The sequence below is a fragment of the Neolamprologus brichardi genome, chromosome 23 (genome assembly GCF_056152115.1).
Source record: "Neolamprologus brichardi isolate AB-2024 chromosome 23, ASM5615211v1, whole genome shotgun sequence".
Classification (NCBI taxonomy): domain Eukaryota; kingdom Metazoa; phylum Chordata; class Actinopteri; order Cichliformes; family Cichlidae; genus Neolamprologus; species Neolamprologus brichardi.
Window position 1 is genome coordinate 6665348 of NC_142125.1, and position 24830 is coordinate 6690177.

General features: G+C 41.6%; 2 protein-coding genes across 2 annotated transcripts; one reads left to right on the forward strand and one right to left on the reverse strand.

Annotated features, from left to right (window-relative positions):
• Positions 1–871: 871 nt before the first annotated feature.
• On the forward strand, positions 872–6076 carry LOC102781456 (E3 ubiquitin-protein ligase RNF170). The gene is made up of 6 exons (XM_006790112.3): positions 872–1021; positions 1477–1579; positions 2139–2247; positions 3515–3588; positions 3675–3785; positions 5323–6076. The coding sequence occupies exons 2-6, from the start codon at positions 1559–1561 to the stop codon at positions 5659–5661; spliced, it is 654 nt and encodes a 217-aa protein (XP_006790175.1). The 5' UTR covers positions 872–1021; positions 1477–1558; the 3' UTR covers positions 5662–6076.
• Positions 6077–6296: 220 nt separating this feature from the next.
• Positions 6297–23457, reverse strand: pfas (phosphoribosylformylglycinamidine synthase). Its single transcript, XM_087836290.1, has 28 exons — positions 23279–23457; positions 20287–20409; positions 19999–20134; positions 18963–19068; positions 18659–18857; positions 16053–16158; positions 15822–15962; positions 15612–15736; positions 15396–15524; positions 13690–13827; positions 13340–13468; positions 13167–13240; positions 12933–13089; positions 12778–12839; positions 12505–12666; positions 12132–12368; positions 11806–12036; positions 11482–11662; positions 11255–11338; positions 10917–11072; positions 10553–10672; positions 10310–10455; positions 10019–10226; positions 9456–9535; positions 9240–9354; positions 9002–9151; positions 8703–8843; positions 6297–6906 (listed from the first exon to the last, which is right to left on the reverse strand). Exons 2-28 carry the CDS (start codon positions 20405–20407, stop codon positions 6596–6598), a joined length of 3945 nt encoding a protein of 1314 aa, XP_087692416.1. The 5' UTR covers positions 20408–20409; positions 23279–23457; the 3' UTR covers positions 6297–6595.
• Between the last annotated feature and the right edge of the window lie 1373 nt (positions 23458–24830).

Consider the following 24830-nt stretch of genomic DNA (forward strand, 5'->3'; position numbering starts at 1 on the left):
TCCCAAGCAACACCATGGAAAATTACAAACAAATCTTAAAGAGCACCTATTATAAGGGGATTGTTATATCACTCAGCAAGCAACCTAATCATCACAAATCAAAGCTAAAATTTGACACACTCGTAAAATAGTACGTGCTTGAACTGACTCTGGACTTTACCCATTAAACTCTCTTTGGATGAGGACCTCATTTATCTCCTGATTTCTGCCACTCAGACCTTGACCCTATAGTGGCTATTTTTAGAGGATTTGATCCACATGAACTTCCCTTTTTTAGCTTTTAAGGTATGGTGAAGTGCCAGGGTAAATATTTGACAAGATATTTCTGCAATAGCTGCCTTGGAAAAGTACGTGATGGCTGTCACAACATTTGGCACTACCAGAGAGGTTGCTTTGCCACAAATATTTGCCACAATAAGTCAATGCTATGTTCATGTAGTACTCTGTTTTTAATGGCTTTACTATCCACCGATTTGGACATTTCTTGCTTTCACATTGCAACTTGGATTTGGATCAAAGGATCAGTTGAAGTACCCTTAGTGTAGTAATATAAAAAAGCATTGCATGGACAAGGTTTTGGCTAAGTAAACTCTGGGTAAATTATTGGCAAGTTCAAATATAACCTACTTAAACAAAGCGTAGGAGGAATCTTTTCTGGCTTTGATCTGGTCATGCGACCCAAACCGGTTACCGCTGGCCAGACTGAAGGGACAAATATGTTGATTTTTTTCTCGTTTTTTTGTATTTTTTTGAGACTAAAGGTTGACAGCTGCCTATTTTAAAGGGAAGTAAGTGAGTTTTGTACAAAGCACCAATGTATTGATCTGACCACAATGCTGTCCCCTTTAAGTAGAAAGACTCTCAGGCCAGCTGATATTGGAAAATGTAGTTGATCATTAACAGGGAGCTTCAATTTATTTTGTTCAGTGATGCTGTTGGGCAGCACTTCACTTCCTTCTAGAAGAGAGTGATTATCTATCTGCCTAACCTCTATAAACCCGTGCAACAGATTTAAGTCCAGGTGAGTCTTTTTTCCAATGTTTTCTGTAATAGAAATATGATTTTGTGCTTTACCAAATTGTTAAAGAAGGTTTGGGGGAATTTGTTGAGTGTGTTTCTTACAGATTTCTTGATTTGTATGAAAGACCAGACCTAAGATCTAAGCCATAAATTGATACTGAAGTTATTTGACAAATGAAATCTGCAGCCTTCTTTGATTTGAGCATATCGTTATTAATAGTTTCATCTTTCCATCTGGAAAAATAATTTCACCTGTTAGTGCAGGCTAAGCTTTACAAACCATTTAAATTAGCAGTCCGAACGCTGAAGTCGGAGCATCAGTAGCCGTAATCCGCAAACAGAGAAGAGCTGAGCTTCTGTTCTCTTTATCTCACGCATCAATAATTAAATCATTATTTAGATAAACTTGCATTACAGGTGTGTTTATCTATGTTGCTATGTCATGTCATGTTTCAGATCAGACTGAAGTTCCACTGAGTCAGGGTCGCCCGTAGGATAATCCACGTATTTGCTGTGCACACCTGATCAGTCAACATCAATGTATATGAGCTGCCTAAAGGTGAGTGGTTCACACAAACGCATACACTCACAGTAAAGCTCATGTCACGCAGGGGCTTATTATATTTCCTTGTTTTCAGTGGGGGTTACACTTCTGTTTGTCACTATCTCTGAAGCACTTGGGTGAATCTCGTGGTTTAACTTAAAGAGTTACATTAATTTGGATTTTTAAAACAGTTTCTCCTACACGGAAACTGGGAAAACATTATTTATAAGACACTTCCTGTGTTATAAAAAAGGTAATTTATTGCTTTTATTGGGGGCACAGTCTGGTGGAGGAAGTTGATGTGACTGCTTGCATGACTCAAATCAAAAGTTTTCTGTTGTTTTGTGTTCTGTGTTTCACCGTTACATCGGTATAAGCTTTTCAAAGATTATTTCACTTGAAATCCATGAACACCAGGAATAGGAATAGAAAAAGCTTATCGATTCTTCTGTCATTGTCCTTTTCCTTCTTCCTACTTGAGAGATGAGATAGCCTTTATTTGTCAGTTGCAGGTCTTTTGCCCACAACTGACCTACTTTTCACTTCTATGTCTCCTCGTCTCTCCTGTTTTTAGGACTCCATGCAGGCACGTCAGTCTTCGAACAGACGAGACTGGCACTGCCCAGTCTGCCTGCAGACGGCCAGATTCCCAGTCCAGACGAACTGTGGCCATTTGTTCTGCGGTACGAGATCCTGCACACATTTACACAAACTGACCAAAATCTTCTCAGACTCTAATTATTTTATGCACACACCCGTTCGGTCAATCATCTGTGATTAGGGCTCACACTTCGTGTCTTAGTTTATGCGCTTTATTCACTGATCAGTGTAGAAGTAGTGTGCTGTAGCTGTTCCAGGCCCATCTGTTTGGCCCATCTGTTTGGCTTTTAATAATTAACGTTTGCCACGGTCCACCCATTACACTTGTAGATAGAGCAGCAAACGACCAAACACAGTAAGGTATGTGTTCACAGACGATGCGAGATGGAGGTTTTATGCCAGCTACTAGGAAAGCAAAACCTCAACATCATTAACCCAAATTCATAATCTACACTTGGAGCATTAAGGAGAGTTGACCTGAGAGGTGTATAATACATAGAATAAAAAAACAGAGCTCGTATCCGTATATTAGGCTAACCATGTAAAAATGTTCAGGTCTTTACAAATCTGCTTTTGAGAAGGGCTCTTGTAATTTTTGCTACAGGGTCATTCTACCTTAGATTTGCCCGAAAAAAAGAATCCAGGAGAAAGATTGACTTGTCAATGGGGAATACATTTCAGGTTCTGTCATTTAGGGATTGTTTTTTTTTTAAATAACTTGAGCTAGATCCTTCGGTTTTCTGGTGTAAATATCTGGTAACATGGCACTATGAATATAGAGTCTCAAGAGTGGATAGCATATAATGACTGTTGTTGAAATCCCTGAAATATTATGTCCAATCTCTATCAGCAGATTTGGAGACCTAAAGACACCACATTTTTGCAGGTAGAGGACTGATATTTTTGTTCACAGCTTCTCATATTCAAGGCACATAATATTCTTTGAAGAATATCCAAAACTTGGGATGGTGAGCTCTCATGTTTCCAATATGAATTTTTGAAAATATCTCATATTTATATGTGGCAGCCAAAGATTGCTTAAGAATAACAACAAAAGCCAATTTGTGCAGAGTTATGACCCAGAACCATGACTGTGCATAAATTTATTGCTTAAAAATAAACCCCCAAAACAGTAGAAATGAGAACCTGAAATTCTGGATAATTCTGCAAATTCCTATTAGGAAGTGTTTCTCCTGGAATTTCTTCGGGCATATCTGAGATGGTCAATTAGATGTTCATATCTGTAGCTTTTGAGTAACATTTATGGCATGAATGCACTCATCCAACCTTGATACTATCTGTTACAGATTAAATGACGAGTTAAATAAATAGTTGTGTTTGATTCTGCAGCTCCCTGTCTTATCACCTACTGGAGGCATGGGTCATGGTTAGATGCAATCAGTTGTCCTCTTTGCAGACAGAAGGTGCGGTATTCTCGTAGTTCTTTTACTGTACATCATAAATGTGTTACGAGCGTGGCCGTGAAATAAATATGCTTGCAATCTTGCAGGTCAGCGTGCTCTGCCACCTGTTCAACGAGACCCGATCAGACCAGCAGTCAAAAGAAGTTCTCGATGAAATCACAGCCTACAACAAGCGTTATTCTGGAGCTCCACGCAGGGTCAGTACTCTGTTAAAACATCAGTAACATCATTGTACTGCTACTCCCCAACAGCAAACTCACCTATCAAAGAGCCAAGAGTACTTTTATTATTATTATTATTATTCTAAGATATCATAAGCCGTGGTATCTATCGGGGCATCTGAAAGGGAAGAAAAGAATTCTTTCATTATTTCCTCGAAGAGTTAGAAAAGGGAATACCTCTTATGCAACCTAGCAGTTATTGTCCTGTTTAACCAACAGTGATAGACAAAGGAGGTATGAGCTCAACAGCTCACAATGACACACCTAGAAGCCATGTGACCTTCTTTGTGTGTTTTTTTTCCTTTGAAAACATATCCTGTAGCCAGTGTTGGGAAGGTTACTTTTAAAATGTATTCCATTACAGAATACAGAATACATGCCCCAAAATGTATTCTGTAACGTATTCCGTTACGTTACTCAATGAGAGTAACGTATTCTGAATACTTTGGATTACTTAATATATTATCATGCTGTTTACAACTACATGAATGTACTATTGCTGTGTGGTTTATTACTGTTACTGAAGGTCTGCGGCTCCGAACCGTAGTAAAGGGACCTCTGGCTAATACGGTGGGTTCTGTGTCGGGCTCGTAGCCAAAAACTAGCTTTACTTTGTTGTCTGGGTCAACTTTGCTAGCGAGAGACAGAGAGAGGCGTTGAAAGGCTGCTCCAACGGAACTTATTGTTTTTGGAGGAAAACACGAACACGGTGTACAGTCGAGTCTTAATAGCTTACTTACAACTGGGCTGGTCAGGCACTCTTCTTGGCTGCAGTGGTTGTTATTATATTTACATGCTTCCAGCTCCCGTTTCTGCTCATGACAGCTCGTACTTTTCCTTTTTCGCCCTCCCTCGCTCACAGACACATAACGGGTATGGCAGTCCATTCTCCCTGCAGCACGGACTACACTGCCTATGATGCTACATTCTTTAGAGCTATACCGGTAGCATTCTGCCTATTAGCTTAGCACAACAACAACAACAAGGCCTCTCTCACCCAGGAAACACACAGAGCAAGAGCGTCACCCTGTAACCATGGCAACCGTAACGCTGCCACCTGGAACGACAGAACTTAGCTGTCAAACAAAACCCAAACAGTCCTAAACGCGACAATATGAAACAGGGAAGTACCGCCGTGTAATCCATTTATTTCAATAAAGTAACTGTATTCTAAATACCACCTTTTTAAACGGTAACTGTAACGGAATACAGTTACTCATATTTTGTATTTTAAATACGTAACGGCGGTACATGTATTCCGTTACTCCCCAACACTGCCTGTAGCGTTCATGCTTAAGAACTGGAACTACTTTTGACTATACATTTAGAATAATTTATTTCTTGCTTTTAAGAGACACAAATATAATAAATGCAGCATCAGGAAATCAGCAGAATACCCCTGACCCATGTCGAAGTGCTCAGTCAAAAATCTTGTGGATCATTTTTGATTGCTCCAACTTGAAATGTTTGGTATCTGGTTGTCTGACGTCCTTCTGCATACTCACCCTTCCAGGTAACAGACTACCTCTGTGACACCCCCCTGCTTCTGCAGTTACTGGTTCGTGGCCTGGGCACCATGGGAGGACTCGTGTGGCTGTTTCTGTTCAGGGTTGCCCTGTGCTGCGTGGGGACCGTGATGTCCATCTCCTCCCCTGCTCTGGATGCCGTGTCTTCATCGAGCACCCTAGAAACAGACCCCTCTCTCTGTGGACTGCTAGGTCTCCTGGACGACCTGGTGGTGGTCATCCTGCTCCTTATCTGCGTTATCAATATCAACCAGCAAATAACACCAGAGAGAGGACAACCTGGAAATGCTACAACCTCACAGGGAGTGATGGGAGATTCACTTTAGAGAGCATGAGCAGCTGGAGCGTGGCAGCACAAGCTGTTAGACATGGACTTTTATTGAATTTCTTCCCTCTGGCTGGATTAGTGGTTAGAAGAATATTGACAACTGCACAGCATGCAACAGTCAAGGTGTTAGAGGTTGTCTGAGCCTCCCTAAATGTAGATTCAGATTCCAGGTGTTTTTGTGAACTGTTTACAGAGTTCATGCTAAACTAACTAAAAATACGACGTTATGCAATTTGTAGGTTCAGATGTGGTTACAAATCCTTAACCCTTCTTGAGTCCTTAAGTGTTTGACTTGTCTTTGTTTTCCCTTTTAAAAAAAATCTGTACCAGTGTCTATTAACATGCATCTTTTATTTTTATATTTTAATAATCTATATTATTCTTTTTAGCTTGTGATTTCCCAGAGACACAGATAGGGGTCTTTTAGGACCATTATATATATATATATATATATATATATATATATATATATATTAAAAAAAAACCAAACGTGTTGTTCCAGTAAGCTACAGAACATGTGTCACATCAGTACTGTATTATTGACATCCATGTAAATACTTGACATTGTATAAATTTAAGTTTTTATGGTTTAAATAAACAATATTTATTGATTTATATAGCTGTTCTTTATCATGTCACACAACACCACTTTTTTCCAGTATTAAATCATTTATTGTTAGCAAGTTCAGTAGTGGATGTTTCAGCAGACCAACACTAATAACAGCAGACCTGCAGTTTTGTACAATATACAGATTAAACCTATGGAATTCATGTTTAATCCATAAGTCAATAAAGTATAACAGGCAGTATTAATGCATAAACACCAGCATACCCCAGTGGGTAAAAAGCTGGGCAACAAAACGTAAACAGACATGGCAGTTTTAGTTGACCCCCTACTTTGACAGCACTAGAAACATGTTAATGGAGGAATATCACTCTTGATTGCTGCACCAAGAAGCTGCGTTCTTGAACATATGCAGCCAGGGTGAAGGTGTGAGAGAAGGTCTGAAGTCCCTCGGGGCCCAGGGCCACTGCCAGGTCAGGGTGCAGCGCTCCGGGTGGGGCATCATGGCCAGGTGTCTGCCATCCCTGGAGCAGAGTCCTGCGATACCCTGAGGTGAGCCGTTGGGGTTGAGAGGGTACTCTTCAGTGGGATGACCCTGGTCGTCAAGGTAACGGAGGGGGGCTAGTCCACCAGAAATAATCAGGTCCTGAGCCCGAGAGCTACGGAATTGCACAAGACCTACGGGAAAGAAAAAGGTTAGGGGAAAAATCAATACTAAACACAGGTGCTGATTACGGAGCATACTGACCCACTGACTTGTTAGGCAACCAGATTAATCTTTGATGTTATGCAAGTTTAAAGAGGGGGGGGCTCACCATTTCTGTACATTCTGCTAGAAAAATGATAAATAGCTGAGTGATTTATTGACGTGTGCAAATTTTTAATGGAAATATATAAAGCTAGAACATTTTGGCTACGACCACTTTTAGTGCATACTTTTCTATATTCATAATTCCATACATTCTGACAAGATCCCAACACCATGGCCGAACCACGACAGAGCCTCCAACGTGTTTTACAGATGTCACAGATTTTCGGTCCAGTTCTTGTGTAATCTGATATACCTCAGCTTTTTCCCCCACTTCCATTTCCCTCCCTCAAAAACGACTTCTCGTCAGCCAACCTTCCACCGAGACTATTTCTGATGAGGGTTTAGTGAACAGCAGATAGATCAGCTGAAGAGAAACATGTCATCTCTCAGGTCTTATGCCAGGTTTTTGCTTTTCTCTCTTCTGTCAGCTACTATCCATTTCCTGCAGATAGCTTTTAAGCCTGCCACATCGTCTTTTGTACTTATACAGTTTCTGCAAAGTTTTTAGAGACAGTGCATCATGAGAAGATATGCCAAGTTTGCCAGCTAATAGTTTCTTGATAATCACCTTGTTGATGCAAAATACTATTTTATGCCTGTTGAAAATTGAACAGTCATAACATAGTTGCAAGCTGTTGTAAGAATAAATGCTACATATGGATCATTTTAGCCCCTTGATGTTTGGTAGGCAACATGATGACATCTGATCTGATAACATCCTGGGCCTAGGATGCCCTGTGGGCCAAGTTTGCTCATGTTTGGTTGATCAACTCCTGACCACATATAAAGAATTCATGTCCAAACATCCTGAGATTTCATGTATTATAATAAAATTAATTAAATGATCTATGATCATCATCTCTGAATATCTGAGCTTCATAGGATCCTCTAGTGCAGGGGTGGGGAACTCCAGGCCTCAAGGGCTGGTGTCCTGCAGGTTTTAAATATCACCCTGTGTCAACACACATGAATCAAATCATTAGTTTATTACCAGGCCTCTGGAGAACTTCAAGACATGTTGAGGATGTAATTTAGCAATATAAATCAGCAGTGCTGGATCAAGGACACCTGCTAAAACCTGCAGGACACTGGCCCTTGAGGCCTAGAGTTCCCCCACCCCTACTCTAGTGTCTTCTAAGACAGCGGTCCCCAACCTTTTTTGCGCCACAGACCGGTTTATGTCCAACAATATTTTCACGGACTGGCCTTTAAGGTGTCGCGAATAAATACAACAACAACAACAAAAAAAAAAAAACAAGTACCGGTACCAAAAAAAAGGAAAATTTATTCATGACACACAAGACCCAGGGAAACCAAGTTAATGATAAAAACAATAATTTATGGTTTATTATTTATGGTTTTTAGGATAAAAACCCTGAAAACCATTAATTTCACACCTAAGTCTCAACTCTCACGACCCGGTACCAAACAACTCTCAGACCGGTACCGGCCCGGGGGTTGGGGAGCGCGGTTCTAAGACACCATTTTCCAATAGAACAGAACTGGTTTGTGAGTACTGTTTTTACAGCTGGTGAGTTTAAGTTAAGCGTAAGTTACCACTGTGATTTAGTTCAGAAAGTTGTGACCCACTGTCATGATACTAAGCTCGCTCGTTTAAACCTGACTACAAATTCTGCTTAGCAGTAGACTGATCTGACTTTACCTTCTCCATGTGCAACCCAGACTCCCAGCGCTGAGCCCTCCATGCCTCTTAGCCAGATGGATGGAGAGTCCTGGATCCCAACGCTGACAAAACGCGACTCAAACCTGCCTGACTTATTGTGACTCAGCACCACTTCAGATTCTGGTGAGAATAAAAAAGCCAAGAAAAAAAACATCAGGATTAAAAATTATTCTAAACAATTCTGTTTTAATTCACTACTAAGGTATTGTGTTGCTTTATTTCAATCATCACATTTTCAAGAAACATTTCAATGGCTTTCTCTGCCTATGTCCTCTTACCCACTCCTTCCTCGCTCTCTCCCACCCAGCCCAGCAAGGCGAGCAGCTGACAGCCATTACATACGCCCAGACTCACTGTATCCTCACGTTGTCGGAAACGATCAAATTCAGCCTTGGCTTTGGGGTTGTAGGCAACAGTAGCTGCCCAACCTTTATGAAAAAGTAATATTGTTACGCAGGAAAAAAAGAATATGTATCTCACAGTGGTTTACGTCTGAGAGCATGCGAGTGCGATTACCTTTAGCTGATCCCAGGACGTCTGCGTAGCTGAAACCACCAACAAAGACAACTGCTTTGAAAGGGTCCAGGGTTAGTGAGCCAGTGCACACGTCCTGCATGGTGACATCCCAAACCTACACACACATTTACATTACAAAGCTCAATAATGAACACGTGCAACACAGTTTAGAATTAGATGAGCAGATATCTGGTTCATAAGGCTGTTGTTAATGACCTCAAAGCCCGCCATGTACAGAGAGACAGACATCTCTCGATCTCCATTACTGCCCTCCTCTCTGACCACAGCAACACGTGCTAAAAGAGCAGAACAGTTTAAAATACAAAAAAAACCTAATAAAAAAAAAATCAGAGTATTAATGATTAATGATTATATCTGAATTTAAATGATTAAGAATTTAGTGGTGCTGTCCAACCACTAAATAAATATGGTTTCATTCCATTCAGCACACTGGGAAATGATGTAAAGGGAAAATATATAAGATAAAACAGACTTATAAAGAAAAACAACAATGGATGACAATGCATTACCAGTTAGCGGCTAGCTGTTGCATCAGTTCAGTGTTGCTACTGGCAGTTTGAAACACTAGCGAACTGAATAAAATGTTTCAAAGGTTTGTTGTTCCTGGAGGACTTCCCCAGTGGGGATGCACCCTCACAGCATGTACAACTGTTATGCTAAACTATAGTTTATAGACAATTAAATAATCAAAGAGTGTTTGACTTCATAATAAAAACAACCATTAATTCCAATTCTGGAGTACAATAAGTCACTGATACCAGGTTGGCTGATGGTGGGCATTTCAGAGGGGTTAAAGGTCAGTTTAAAGTATGGCTGTGTCCTCTTTGATAGCCCCTCCTCCTCCTGTTTAATACACAGCTCATTGGCTTGGAGACGCTCCAGCTGGAAACTCGTGTCCTCCCACATTGCTCTGAGGTCAGGCAGCAGCTCCCTCAGCACCTCCTTTCCATCTACACGGACCCTGATCTGGAAGACGAGTGAGATGAAAGACAGCGGTCATCCCTTACAAAGACACAAGACCTGAGTCCGTGCCAGGTTTAACATCTCACCATGGCTTCTGGTCCAAAGCCACATGTTCTGCCGATATGAAGGCACTGGACGCCTGCATCGCTGTATCTTTGACACACAGTTTCTAAATCTGACTGAGAAACCTCCAGAACCAAACCCAGCTCCTCGCTGAACAACAGCTCCATGGCTGCACGTGGCAAAAGATTGTAAAGACACAGTTATTTTGCATTATGTATGTGTAATTAACTAGTAAGGAAAGGGAAATAACACATTCAGGCTCTAACCTCCAGCTCCTTGTGAAGTCAATTCAACATCAATCCCACGGTTTCCTGCAAACGCCATCTCTAGCAAGCAGGTAAGAAGGCCTCCGTCACTGATGTCATGACCTGCACTCAGCAGGCAATCTGAAAGGACACAAAATAGATTACATGTTGTTGTTCTTATTTTTTTAGGAGCTTTCCAAGCCACTAGGTGGCTCTCTTGTCACAGTGCAGAGCTGTGGCTGTGCAGTAAGAATTTAATGGAATATTTAAACAAAACTGAAGGGGGGGGGACAAAAACACTGAAGAAAACTTTGCTCCCAGTATAATTCGATGCCAACTTTTTCCCTTTCTGTGGCAGGGAGATGTTTACCCTGTGCAAACTGACCGTGTATGAGTTTCTGAGTGGTGTTGAAACAGGCTGTCAATAGTTCTGGCTGGTCCAGGTCAGGAGAGCAGTCTCCCAGCTGGCTGTAGCACTGAGCCAGGGCAGAGCCTCCTAGACGATGATGGCCTGGACTGAGAGGAACCCACAACAACACGCCTGCAGACAGAGGACAAAAAGTCAAGGCAAGCTGTCTCTTACTAAGATCACGATGTGTGCTGCGTGAGTTAGAGAAGCATGAAAATAGAAATAAAAAAAAACTACAGAAATAAAGGAAAATTAACTTATTTTTTATGCCATTAAAACACTGACAGATTTGAGTCTTGGTGTGTGCGTTATACCTTTGCCATCTGGATCCTCGAGATCAGGCGTCACAGTAGCAGTGATGTCAGGGCAAACAGCATATGCTGAAATAACAAGAGCACCTGAAAAAGAAGCAGAGCGAAAGCTAAGTTTAGACAGTTCTCTCTCACTCTCTCTCACACACACACACACACACACACACACACACACACACACACACACACACACACACACACACACACACACACACACACACACACAGTACCTGGAGCTTTGACCGTCTCTTTTCCAACTCTAGCAGCCATGCTCAGAGAGTCCTTGCCTCCATCGATGGCCACTCCCAGCTGACCCATGACTGCACACATGGCTTGGCAGGCCTCCCACAGGCACGCCCCCTCTCCAGGCAGCTTAGCAGCCCACATCCAGTTACCACTACACTTCACATCCTGACAAGATTTAAAAAAAATAAAATAAAATAAAATAAAATTCTAATAATTACATCATGTTGGGATTAAAAATACATCTTTTTACATTTTTGCATATCTGCGATACATTAATTAAGCTTGTTTGTTTCTGCATATTTACTCACCTTTAGTTCTGTTACCCTTGCAAACACCAGATTGGTCAGAGCCTCACCCACAGCCATGCGAGCCCCTGCTGCAGGACACACCAGCCCTTTAATTGGCTGCTCCCCAATGGCTGTTGCTGCTCCCTCTAGGCTGAAAGGTGATAGAGCAACAACAGCCACATCGGCCAATGGGGTGTGAAGAGGGCCGACGCACTGTTGCTGGGCAACCAACCCAGTCACAGACCGGTCCACCTGATGGAGGGAGAGAGAGACAACAGAGAGAATCAGTGTCTGCACAAGTTATTTCTAAAAACAAGAGACTGTAAGACGGGTATATACACACACACCTTGTTGGTCAGGTAGCGTTTGGACGCCACAGCAGGCAAACGTAAAACTCTGTGCAGAGCATCTTTGACAGTCAACCCAGCAGGAAGACTCAGTGTTTGATGATTCAGGGCCAGTGACTCCATCTTAAACTCCTTCTGCGGCATCTTTCCCAGAACCCACTCCAGCTGCAAGTCCACAGGACGACGCCCGCTGTCTGCCTCATCGCCGCTTCCTCCCTCGTCATGGATCAGCACAATCTGAGTGAGAAATCAGTAATTCACTGAGCGTGGATTTACTCAGCGAGACACTTGTGGCATTATGACCTAGCCAACAAGGTGAAATGACCGGTATGATAGATGTGCATTTATCGACTCGAGCCAGTCTAAAACGTGCCTTGCCGTCTCCTGTGATGTTTCCCACAAAGTCAACAGGACACTTCTCCCTTTGACACACCCTCTCCAGGAAGGAGCGGTCTGATGGCTGCAGCAGGAGGGCATTGCTCTCCTGATACTCAGCCCCCCAAAGCTCCAGCACACTCAGTGTGGGGTCACCTTTCTACAACACAAGCATAAAAATAAATCCAGACATTTATCTTGTTGGATTTAAAAGAGGATACAAGAAATGTGTTTAAAAACAAACAGAAAGCTGTGTTCATGTGGTGATTACCTTGAATCTACTGCAGTATATCACAGCTCCTGCTGGCTCACTGAGCTCCTTGAGCACATTACCTAAAAAAAGAAATGAGAGTATAGGTTCAATACCTTGGTTTTTCTCTCATTTCAGCTTTAAATAACCTCTTAAAGAAGCCACATTTTCCTCACCATTTCCTCCTGCCCCCTGATCATGTATACTGCAGATCGGATTTCCGCCACTTCTTTCCAGGCATGCCCTGAGAGCACGGTTCATCTTTTGCTCCATCTCAGCATCTCCCCTCTGGACAGCACCCAGATCCCTGTCGCTGGAGTTGTCCCCCTGGACCTACAAGTTTACATGTACTTAAATACTGAAAAACATTCACGTCACGCGAGGTCATTGATTAATTGTAGTGTCCATACTTGAACAGAAGAGGCTGCTCCTCCTCCTACACCGATCCTGTACACCGGCCCTCCGATCTTCACCACCTCCATTCCTGATGGACAGCAGAGCAGCAGAGAGTCTCTGATCAATGTGTGTAAATATAGCCTCTGAATTGATTAATGTCATTTCACACAGTGTGTTAAAGCATCACCAGGCTCTGGCGCTTCTTTCTTCACGTGGATATCTTCGATAGAACCGAGACCACCACTGAACATGATCGGCTTAATCCACTCCCGTCGCTCCCCATTAGCCAGCCGCATGCCGAAGGAACGAGCAAAGCCTAAAGGAGGGTTATATGTTAAAGCAGTGCCGAAATAATTCAATAGTCATTCATAAATTTGTACAGTTATGTTAGAAAACAGGTTACAGATTTAAAGATGCAGTGTTTTTGGGAAGCAGTCTGAGGAAAAGAGACAAAATGAATTTTCTGCAACAACAGAGATAATATTGGATTTGTGTTGTTGTTTAAACTTACGTGTTTAGTATGTACGGTCTTCCTACCTGAGAGGACAGGTTCTCCAAACTTGTTGCCGTAGTCCGACGCTCCATCGCTGGCCTCAATGGCCACCTGCAGAGGAGGGGCAAAGGTGGAGGGATACTCCCATCCCTCTCCTTTACACTCCCATGGGAGATCATATCCTACAGATGGAAAGACATGTTGACTCAAGGTCAGTTTCTGTGCAGTACAGTCCAACCATGTTTTCTGATACCTTATTAACAAAAATGCATCTATTTCACGTTTGGCATGTTGTGCCTCAGGGTTTCATTATTAGACCATTATCCATTTTCTGTATAGATGCCATGTGTGTGGCAAATCATTCAAGACTTTCAGATTCTTTTTAACTGTTATCCAGATGACGTCTAGGGCTACGTCCACACGTACACGGGTATTTTTGAAAACGGAGACTTTCCGTTTTCATTTTAAAAAAATAATCCCATCCACACGTAAACGCAGAAATGAAGGAAAACGCTGCTAGGAACATGCCAAAGCAGCAGGTGGCGCTATATTCCTAACCGTGCAGAAATGTTGGCCAATCTGAAATCTAGAAGCCTCGGTGGGAAAAAGTAAACAAAGCTGGGGCATAGAAGCAGAACCGAGTCGTATGTGTGGAGGGACAGTAACTATGTGTGTATATGTAAGCATTTAAACACTGCAGAGAGTACAATTAACAGTAACAGTATTGTAGAAATTCATTTCACCGAAACAATAACGTGGCACACAGTGTGACGTCAAAAAAGGCGCACACCTTTGACGCTGCGTTTTCTGCGTTTTTCTCGTCCACACGTAAACGCAAAAACTGAGTTTTCAAAAATATCCACCCTGGCCGGAGTTTTTAAAAATCTCCGTTTTCAGTGACCAAAAACGCCGTTTACGTGTGGACGAAAGGTGCAAACGCATAGAAAAATCTGCGTTTTCAAAAATACCCGGGTACGTGTGGATGTAGCCTAGGTTTATCTAAATGAATGTGGTCAAATTCTTCGATTTTACCTTTAAAGAGAAAATTATTAAACTTTAATGAAACCACCTTTTTACTTTCCTCAACTGGCAATTCACTGATCAACATCAACTTTAACCAAAACTATTCTAGCATCCTCACATGGTGCCAAAATAACTCATCGATAAAAACTATATTTAGGTATTTAAAACTTTTACTTTGTAGTGAAGACTTGTGATATATTATAATAACTCTAATATGTGGATTTTAATTTGTTGTCCTGTAGGTTTTAAAGCAGCGGTCCTCAATCCCCGGGCCACGGACCGGTTTGTGAGTCGTTTGGTACCGGGGCGCGAGAGTTGACGCTCGCGTGTGAAATTTATGGTTTTCAGGGTTTTTATCGTTAACTCTGCTTCTTTGGGTCTTTTCCCGTGTTGCAGTTATGTGTCTTATTTTGAAAGAAATATTTACATGTTACCATAGCAACCAGAGAGCATTAAGAGGGAGAGAGGAGGACGTTACTCTCAATGTGGTGGCCGCATTTCAGGAGGACCCTGCTAATAAAGTTAGACAGTGAATTCACATTTAGTATTATATTTACAAAGTTTTTGTCTTAGTTGTATCATTTTATTTTGTTGTATTTATCTGCGACACCTTAAAGGCCGGTCCGTGAAAATATTGTCTGACATTAAACCGGTCCGTGGCGCAACAAAGGTTGGGACGGCTGTTTTAAAGCTTGCCCTTAAATATTAGATGCATAGAGTCTTGGACCTGGTATGTGCAGGTTCCCGAAGCAGTATCCTGCAGTGCCAGCAATGACGTGGCCTCCTCGTCCGGCACTCTGGACATCTCTGATACGACCGCCAGTCCCTGTTGTTGCTCCGCTGAACGGTGATACACCTAAAATGTCCATCCAGCTCACGATTAATCTCAGGTAAAAACAGAAACTTGCATTTTAAATAAGTACAAAACTTTTTGCGCCCTAACCAGTCGGGAAGTTGTGCGTCTCTGCTGTGAAGATGACATGTCTTAGTGAGCGCCGAGTCTCATACGGGCTCGCTTGGGATGGGTCTTTTGGGCAAATGAACTCGAGCTCCATGCCTTTGATGCCACTGAACACACACAGAAAATTTACAGTGAGCCAAAATAGACAGACACGCTCACAAGTGTGCTCGCCCCTGCTGTCGCCACTGCTACCTGCTGTTGTCGCAGAACTTGATGACGTTGTTCTGGTTGCTGTGCCGCTGCGTGTCCATTATGAGGCTGAAAAGAGTCTCCTTCTGCTCCTTCCCGTCGATCACCATCCGCCCCCGGAAGAACCAGTGACGACTGTGCTCACTGGGAAGGACAAAGAAAGCCTTGCAGCGTATAAATACCAAAAAACACACAGAGCAGTCCCGCCAATCTGTTCACTGCAGACGACCCCACCTATTGGACTGGGCCAGGTCAAAACATTCCACACTGGTGGGGTTCCTTTCAATCCTCTGGAACATCGATGTGTAGTAGTCCAGATCCCAGGCGTCAAAGGCCAAGCCTGCACCAACCACAAAAGTGCATCCATAAAATTTCTCAATACTGAAAAAACAACCACATGGCATCACCCGATCATTTAAAGAGCACCGAGTAGTTTCCATCCATTTACTATCGATTCAAAACGTGCTCTTCTAAAAAGGTGCACAGCGCTTCGGTCAGCATTTCTTCCCCTGAATAGTTCTCTATATATAAACTTGGAAAAATATCATTTAACCCTCGGGCGAAACAAAAATCAATCGACACACTCCCGTGCATTCAAACATGCTTCAAAACACAAGAAAGCCGACAACTCTGACATGGTTTTGGCTCGTTTACACATAAATTTGATCACTTCCACTGCACTTAAACTTAAGCAGTACTTAGCATGAACACATTACAATTAGCATTCCAAGGATCCACACTGCATAACAACCTCGTGTCCCATCTATTAAACACCAAAACACTGAGTGTAAAATTGATTTCACAAGGATTCAAAGCAGCTGTAGTCAGAACGAATTCCACATATACCTTTTTAATTATCTCCTCAATTCACCAGCCAAGCATGGCGGCGCCTACAAAGTACGTGCACCGAAATGATTCTCATTTCTTTGAGTGCTTGTGAATGTTAATGAAGCTGAGCGAATAAGCAGAGCATGAACATAAGAACGCACGCCACGTTCTGTCGCTGTGGCTGGTGTCAGCCTGAACCCTGTTCACGTTATTAGGAGGAAATAATCACTCAGCGTGCAGACACATGAAATGTTTTACAGTTCTGGGTCATTACACAGAAAATCGCCGTTACGCACAGATGACAGAACTGACTTGTTCGTATGGCTGCAAAAAGTATTTTTACTGTGAGCCGTAACTGCAATCTTAATCATTTTGGTATTGAGCTTGTTTTTGCAGGAGATTTCCTTAAACTTTAAATATTATTTAAAGGAAAAATTAAGGAGTTTGAAGAGGACACAAGGTCGTCTGGTCAAACAATTGCAACTGGCTGTTTCTGTCAGCCTACAGCTTTCACCGCAGTGTGACTGCAGCTCCAGGTCGGCGAATAGAAGATCATGTTACAACGGACTCATAAACCCGAAGGAGAGACACCGAGTGAGATATACTGGAGTGCTTTAGCATTCAAAGCTAAAACGGGAATTTTAAAATTGACTCTAAAGCTAACAGAGAGTGAATAAAGATGCAAGACATCTCTTCTTGGAAACAGTTAAAAGATGTGCAGCTGCATTTTGGACAGACTTCAATGGATTTTAAAGATGGTTAGTTGAGAGCGGTAAATAGCAATAATTTAAGCAAGAAAATATAAAACCAAGAATGACTTAGAAATGACACACATTAACTTAGCAATGATCCTTAAATAAAATCAGTGTCACTAGGGAAACAAAAATGATTTTAAAGTGTGATTAACCGCTGCATCCAACTTTTTCTAGGAAAATAACTTAACTGCTTTTATTATCTTATACAGTAATGTCTCAAGCCACTTCTAATTTATTTGCATGTTAATGTTAATATAGTATATAAGACAAAAATAGAGTCGGTACAGTTTTAAAACTCAGTATTTGGTATGAGCACCTTTGTTCTTCAACACAGCTTAGGCAATAAAAATCAAAGACCTCTGAGTGTTTTCTGCCTTTAGTTGATGACAAGATGTTCTCACAGTGTTCAGTGATGCTAAGGTCAGGGCTCCGGGAAGGCCCGTCCATGACTGACAGTGTTTTGTTCTGCTTTTACTCCATTTCAGATACCATTCACCTTTTTTTTTAGGTCTGCCAATAAGTCATTTGTTCTCCAGTTTTCTCCAATTTTTTAAGGACAAACTACACACCATGCTGATACGCCAAATTTTTAGTTAATAGCTCTTTAAGAATCACCTCAAGGGTACAAAAATACCATTTTATGCCTGTAAAACTGGGATTTTATGACATACCGCCTGCAACTAAGCGCTTAAAGATAAAAAATAAAATAATATGTAAGTTTTTCGCCATGTGTGGACTAAGCACTGGTTCAGTCCCTTGTTTTCTGTGTGTTACAAACCTTAACAAACTAACTAACAAACAAAGAAAATGGTCAGGTACAAGGACTAAAAACTTTTAGTCAACCAGAAACAAACAAAACAAAAATCTTGGCTTCAAATATCACTCAGATCAGTTTATTCAGTCCTTCAATCGACCGCCTTTATCTCTTTAGGGTTTTACATTAGACACACATGCACGTGCAAGATAATCCGCAGCATCACTGCCGTCCTGTGACTTCAACCAGCTAAGTAATAATGTCATGCATCATGTGACATTATTAGCAGTGTACTCACAGACCACTGTAAGACTGAGAAGCAGCGTAAAGGAAGAGCAGACAAAGAGAGGAGAGAGGCAGGTCACAGTTCATTAAATGCAATAAAAGACTGATTGAGGAAATTAAAAGAGGATGAAGCTCAATAATGCTCCATTAATTAAGAGAGCCCCAGTAAGGAAACTCTATTAAAGTGTAAAAAAAATATAAAATGAATAAATTCTCACCCAGCTCATCGTTAGCGCTCTCCAAGGCTGCGCGACCCTTCCCCAGGATGTCCACGTCGAACACCGCCTGAGGTTCCGTTTCCACAGTGAAGGAGGTGATGGGGTGTTGATAGATGCACTCCGTCATGCTGTCATACAGACACTCAATCAGCTTCTTTACATCTCCACTGATTTCACTCACACTCTGCTCGGTCTTGGGCTGAAGCGGAGACAGTTCACATTAGACCCAGAAAGTAAAGTCGTGAAAGAAAAAGAAAAAAATATATATATGCGTAGATTTTTCTGTGTGTGTGTGTGTTCACACCTTGATGAGAAACCTGCGCGACAGCTCAACTCGGGTGACATTAGTGAGACCGGCGCTCTGGCAGATGGACACAGCGTTAGTGGACCAGGCAGTGGAGAAGTTCAACCTGAAAATAGAACATAAAAGACTTTTTTTATAATGTAGACTTTCTCTCATATGAACGATTTAAAAGAATTATTTTAATTAAAACTGTACCATATGTTTCCCTATTTACTTTTAAGTCAGGCTCGCCTCCAGTCTGTGCAGCACTTTTAAAGATTTCCATATTACTTACCCTTAGTCACAGTGAACACCTGCCTAACATTGTTCAGTACAGACGGTATTTATTTTAATGTATGCTACTGGAAGTCACAAACGTCTTGGCCAGAACCCTCACGGCCTGGCTTGTTTGCAGTTTACCAGTTTGACTTCTTTGTTTCCTGCATTTCATAACCTTAAGTTCTCATTTCACTAACTGGAATCTTATTTATACAGAATGGCAATGTCTAAGGCAGGAAAGGCAGGAGGAAAAAAACAGAAAGAACAAAAGTTGGGGTATATGTGGTCAAAGAATAGAGTACAAATTGAAATGCACATGTATCGCCAACTGCCAAGAAAACAAACATAGAGCACCTGGAACACAAACATTTGAAAATGCACAGGTACAGATTTGTATCTTTCTTCCAGCTCCACCTTCTCGCAGCTCGTAATTGCGACCTGCTGCCTAGGACTGCAATATCTGAACCATTTTAGTTAGAGAGGTGCTGTGGATCTCAAAAAAGAACAAGGACTAGCAATCCCAGCTGCAATCCAAAAACAGTGGAGGTGGATGTCGGATCCTCGCTGGTAAAGCAGCTGATTGCTACCTAGCCGGGACCTCACCAAGTCAGGATTCACAGGGAAAGGCCAGGGCTAGCTGCTTGGCAGTGACTGAACTTTCAAAATAAGAGCAGGGATTGCCTGGTAAAGCAACTGCAGATGGCGTCTGTGTGTTTTGTGCTAAGCAAAAAGACTGTGAGATGCAAATGAATTATCTCTAAAAACCAGGCAGCAGTACCTGGGCCCGATCTCCACCAGTTTCTCCCCACTGCCCTCTGTGAGGTTTGGTTTCTCAGACAGCGGCTCTGCGTGCAGAGGATGACGAAACAACCAGAGTAGAACCCCCTTCTGCTCATCGCTGAGACTCTCGCAGCCTGCGGGAGAAAAATCACAGCAGGACAAAACTTTATAAACAGATGTAAGTGGTAGACTAGTAAAAAACCTTTAAGGTGAATTCAGTGACTTTAATCCTCATTCTACCCACATCCATAATAATTAGCATCTTCAAGGCCTGTTACACACTCACCTGTCAGTTCCACATTGTAGCACAGCTCGGTCGTGGCTAACAGATGTGGGTAGAGCTTGGCTGCCCTTTGTAAGGCCCGACTTTTCAGAGCTTCATTACTGTAGAACCTCACGACAGCCATGACTGATGAAGAGATACACAAATCCAGTTAAAAGCCAGAGGGTAGTGCATTAGTCAAATCAATTGTAGAGGGTCAAAGAAGGTAAATTTTAGGGATCATTTGTCAATAGAATTGATTTAGCCTATTACTAACTGCATTTTCTGAAGTAACGAGTCATTAAATCAGAGTCCAAAGTATGAAATTGATGACCAATATTAAGTGTGCCGACCCTTGTCTCCAGATCGATTCAGGTCAAGACAAACCAATAATGCGATAGCAGGCCACTCGTAATACTGCAAAAAGCCTACAACCCATTCCAACACCTCCGCAAGACCTCAGAGAGGCTGTGAAAGCCATCTCTCAGTATAGCAGAGTAATCTATGTTTAGATACGGCACTTTTCAAAAACACAAGCCATTACGCTGTAGCAGGATCGGGCTACACTTCATTCTGAACCCAAACAGGAAAAAGAACTGGAGTCCTGCAACATGCTATGGGCCACACAGCGCCCGGATTTCATCATCATGGAGTCAGCGATTTAATGAAGGGATAAAAGAAAGAGGAGGGAGGCTGAATCTGCACATTTTGTGTCAAGGACCTCGAAGGCACACAGAACAGAGAGGATGTTACAAGATAAATTCTCACTCCGACTTTTTTTTGGATTTTCAGCAAGATTACACAAACTACAGAGGTGAATTTCATGAAATTTGCTACAAAGGTGGAACAGGAGCTAAGAGGAAGAACGCTGGTACAGATCACTTTATTTTGATTTGAAATTCTAAGAATTTACATTAGCAGAAAACACACTGAAATCTAATTTTCATTTACTGTACATTGAGTTCAAAACAAATAAAAAACTATTAATACTGCACGATCTCAATTTATTTGTAGTTTCTAAAAGTTTTCAGTCCACTGTACGTTTGATTCAAAAGGAGAAAAAGGTTGCAAATCGTCACAGAAAGCCAACGATATCAGCATGTTGAACATACAACCCAGGGACCAGTGTTGGGAAGGTTACTTTTAAAATGTATTCCATTACAGAATACAGAATACATGCCCCAAAATGTATTCTGTAACGTATTCCGTTACGTTACTCAATGAGAGTAACGTATTCTGAATACTTTTGATTACTTAATATATTATCATGCTGTTTACAACTACATGAATGTACTATTGCTGTGATTTATTACTGTTACTGAAGGTCCGCGGCTCCGAATCGTAGTAAAGGGACCTCTGGCTAATACCTCAGGCTCGTAGCCGAAAACTAGCTTTACTTTGTTGTCTGGGTCAACTTTGCTAGCGAGAGACAGAGAGAGGCGTTGAAAGGCTGCTCCAACAGAACTTATTGTTTTTGGAGGAAAACACGAACACGGTGTACAGTCGAGTCTTAATAGCTTACTTACAACTGGGCTCGTCAGGCTCTCTTCTTGGCTGCAGTGGTTATTATTATATTTACATGCTTCCAGCTCCCGTTTTTGCTCATGACAGCTCATACTTTTCCTTTTTCTCCCTCCCTCGCTCACAGACACATAACGTGTATGGCAGTCCATTCTCCCTGCAGCACGGACTACACTGTCTATGAGGCTACATTCTTTAGAGCTATGCCTGTAGCATTCTGCTTATTAGCTTAGCACAACAACAACAAAAAGGCCTCTCTCACCCAGGAAACACGCAGAGAGAGAGCGTCACCCTGTAACCATGGCAACCGTAACGCTGCCGCCTGGAACAACAGAACATAGCTGTCAAACAAAACCCAAACAGTCCTGACCCGCCACAATATGAAACATGAAGGTACCGCTGTGTAATCCATTTATTTCAACAAAGTAACTGTATTCTAAATACCACCTTTTTAAACGGTAACTGTAACGGAATACAGTTACTCATATTTTGTATTTTAAATACGTAACGGCGGTACATGTATTCCGTTACTCCCCAACACTGCCAGGGACCACAACAAAGTTTGAAAGGTGTATTCAAGTCATTAACTATTCCAATTTTTAATTACAAAAAGAAGTTAATCCATTTTTGGTAAAACATCTGGAAAATGTCTAGATCCAGACTCAAGTTGAAAGATGTATAACACTTTTGCAAGGTTAGAAAACCAACATGTGAAGGTTTTCTTTGATCTGTACTCTACATGTATTGACACATGTGCAGAGAATACGTTTTTTTCCTCCACATAAGAAATTCTGGGCTCCCCTAAAGAAAAATGAGCAGTACCCTAGCACTTATTGTGTGAATGTGTGTGTGAATGGGTGGATGACAGGTTGTGTAAAGCGCTTTGGGGGTCCTTAGGGACTAGAAAAGCGCTATACAAATACAGGCCATTTACCATTTATTTATTTATTAAAAAATATTCTAATTAAAAAAGAATTCATGTCATCAGATTTTCAAGAGATAAGAGATGTTTGTCATTAACACTTAAGATTTCATGGTTTCAAAAGTATTTATTCATTTCTTTATATATTTGCTGTGGCTCAGGTGAACATTCTATTAAACTTCCTTAATTTTACACTTAATAAAACCTACATTACAATAATAAATGCAGAACTATGTCCAATATAAAATCACACACACACGATCCTGATCCTGATAAATGGCCCACTGATTGCAGGTCACACACTGCACGGTCAGGAGTTTTCTGTTAGTGTTAAACACGCTACAAACTGCAACCCCCTTTAACATAAATAAACACACACACACACACACACACACACACACACACCTCTATGTCAACTGACTGTAACACAACAACGACACATTATAAGGGATACAACTTCTTAATAAGTGACTCGTGTCTAAAAAGAGCTGGGGGAGTTTTCCATGTTTCCTGTGTGGAAGCTAAGCGGCTAAAAGGCAGCAGAGTTAGCAGAAAGCACATTCGCTAACTTACGTGCAGCAGCAGTTACGCTGTCTGGGATCAAACTTGGTCTCTGCTGGAGTCCCGGAGTAACTTCTGCTCCTGCAGGACAGACTGAAAACGGCTGGGTTAGCTGCGGTCTGCACACTGATTGACAGACTGACTGAATGGATGGAAGGATGGCTGGACCTCTGCACCCACGTGTGAGCCACTCAGACTGCAAGACGCATGCGCAAGTGGGTGTCGTAGCAAAGAGTGATTTACAGTATTTGCTCAGTGATGATCCCCAGTATTTATGATATCAACTCATTTTGAGCAACAGTGAACTTTCCTGTCACAAGTTAGAAGCTGGAATCTGCTTGTTTTTGTTTTGTTTTGGCAAAGTGATTTCTATTTATCCTTTATTTATTCTGGGAAAGTCTCATTGCCATTAAAAATGTATTTTTCAATCGAGTTCTGGCCAAAGAGGACCAGAAATTGGACAACAGTCCTATAAAGATATTTTAAGTGGGCAAAAGGGACAAAAGGAGGATAATGCTTTCAAAACAGGTTATTTCTTTATTTTTTTATATAAATCCTCTTTGTAAATCCTGTTGATGGCAGTCTGTTTATCATTATCAGCAAACATACTAGAAGTTTCGGCGATGTCAGTGAATTTTGGGAGGCTTTGAACTTTTAATGTGAAAACTGACAACAGGGAAGCAACTTGTAAATTATTTTGTACTTTTTAAAATTTCTAAAACACCTGAAAATAATAATTTTTATTTAAAATGATTCAGAACAAGCTGAAATTAATAGAACTGGGGGGTGGGGGCATGTCATTTAGATCTTCATGCTGGAAAACTTTGGGGGTTTACTTTGACTATTAATCTTAGTATTTCTAGCATCCTGTCCCGGTGATCCTAAAGAATTGTATACAGCTCAAGGGAGCCAATTACTGTTTCCTTATTTCTCCTCATATAAACTCACCCTGCACATCTTTCCTGCCTCAGGTCTTTGTGGCAAAAATTCAACAAGGTGCTGAAAAAGTTCCTCAGAGATCTCAGTCCACACTAAGATAGTAAACATCACACAGCTGACTGTGGAGGCCATCTGAGTACAGAGGACTCACTCTCATGTTCATTTAAATTTTGTGACACCACGAACTAGCCTTCTGGAAGCAGCCATCAGAAGATAGGTACAATACTCAGGTCAGCTGTGGCCTTAAAATAATGCTCATTTGGTACTAAGGGGCCCAAAGTGTGCCAAGAAAGTATTGCCCACATCATTACAAAACAATCACAAGCCTGATACAAGGCAGGGCAGATCCATGTTTTCATGTTTTTATGCCAAATTCTGACGCTACCATTCAAATATATGTGGAAATAAACCCTGTAAGCAAAAAGCTGCTGTGGGTGCAGGTAATATAGTCATCCCAGGGACACAATTCATGTTGTGAGTAAAGAAATAGCCCCCAACTGCTGTTTAAACTTGATGTACCAGGTACAACCAATCAGAAAAGAGTTGGCTTTAACTAATGGTGACATTAAAGAGAGAGGATAGGATACACTGGGTTTGCAGCCAGGAGCAGAATAAGGTAAATAAA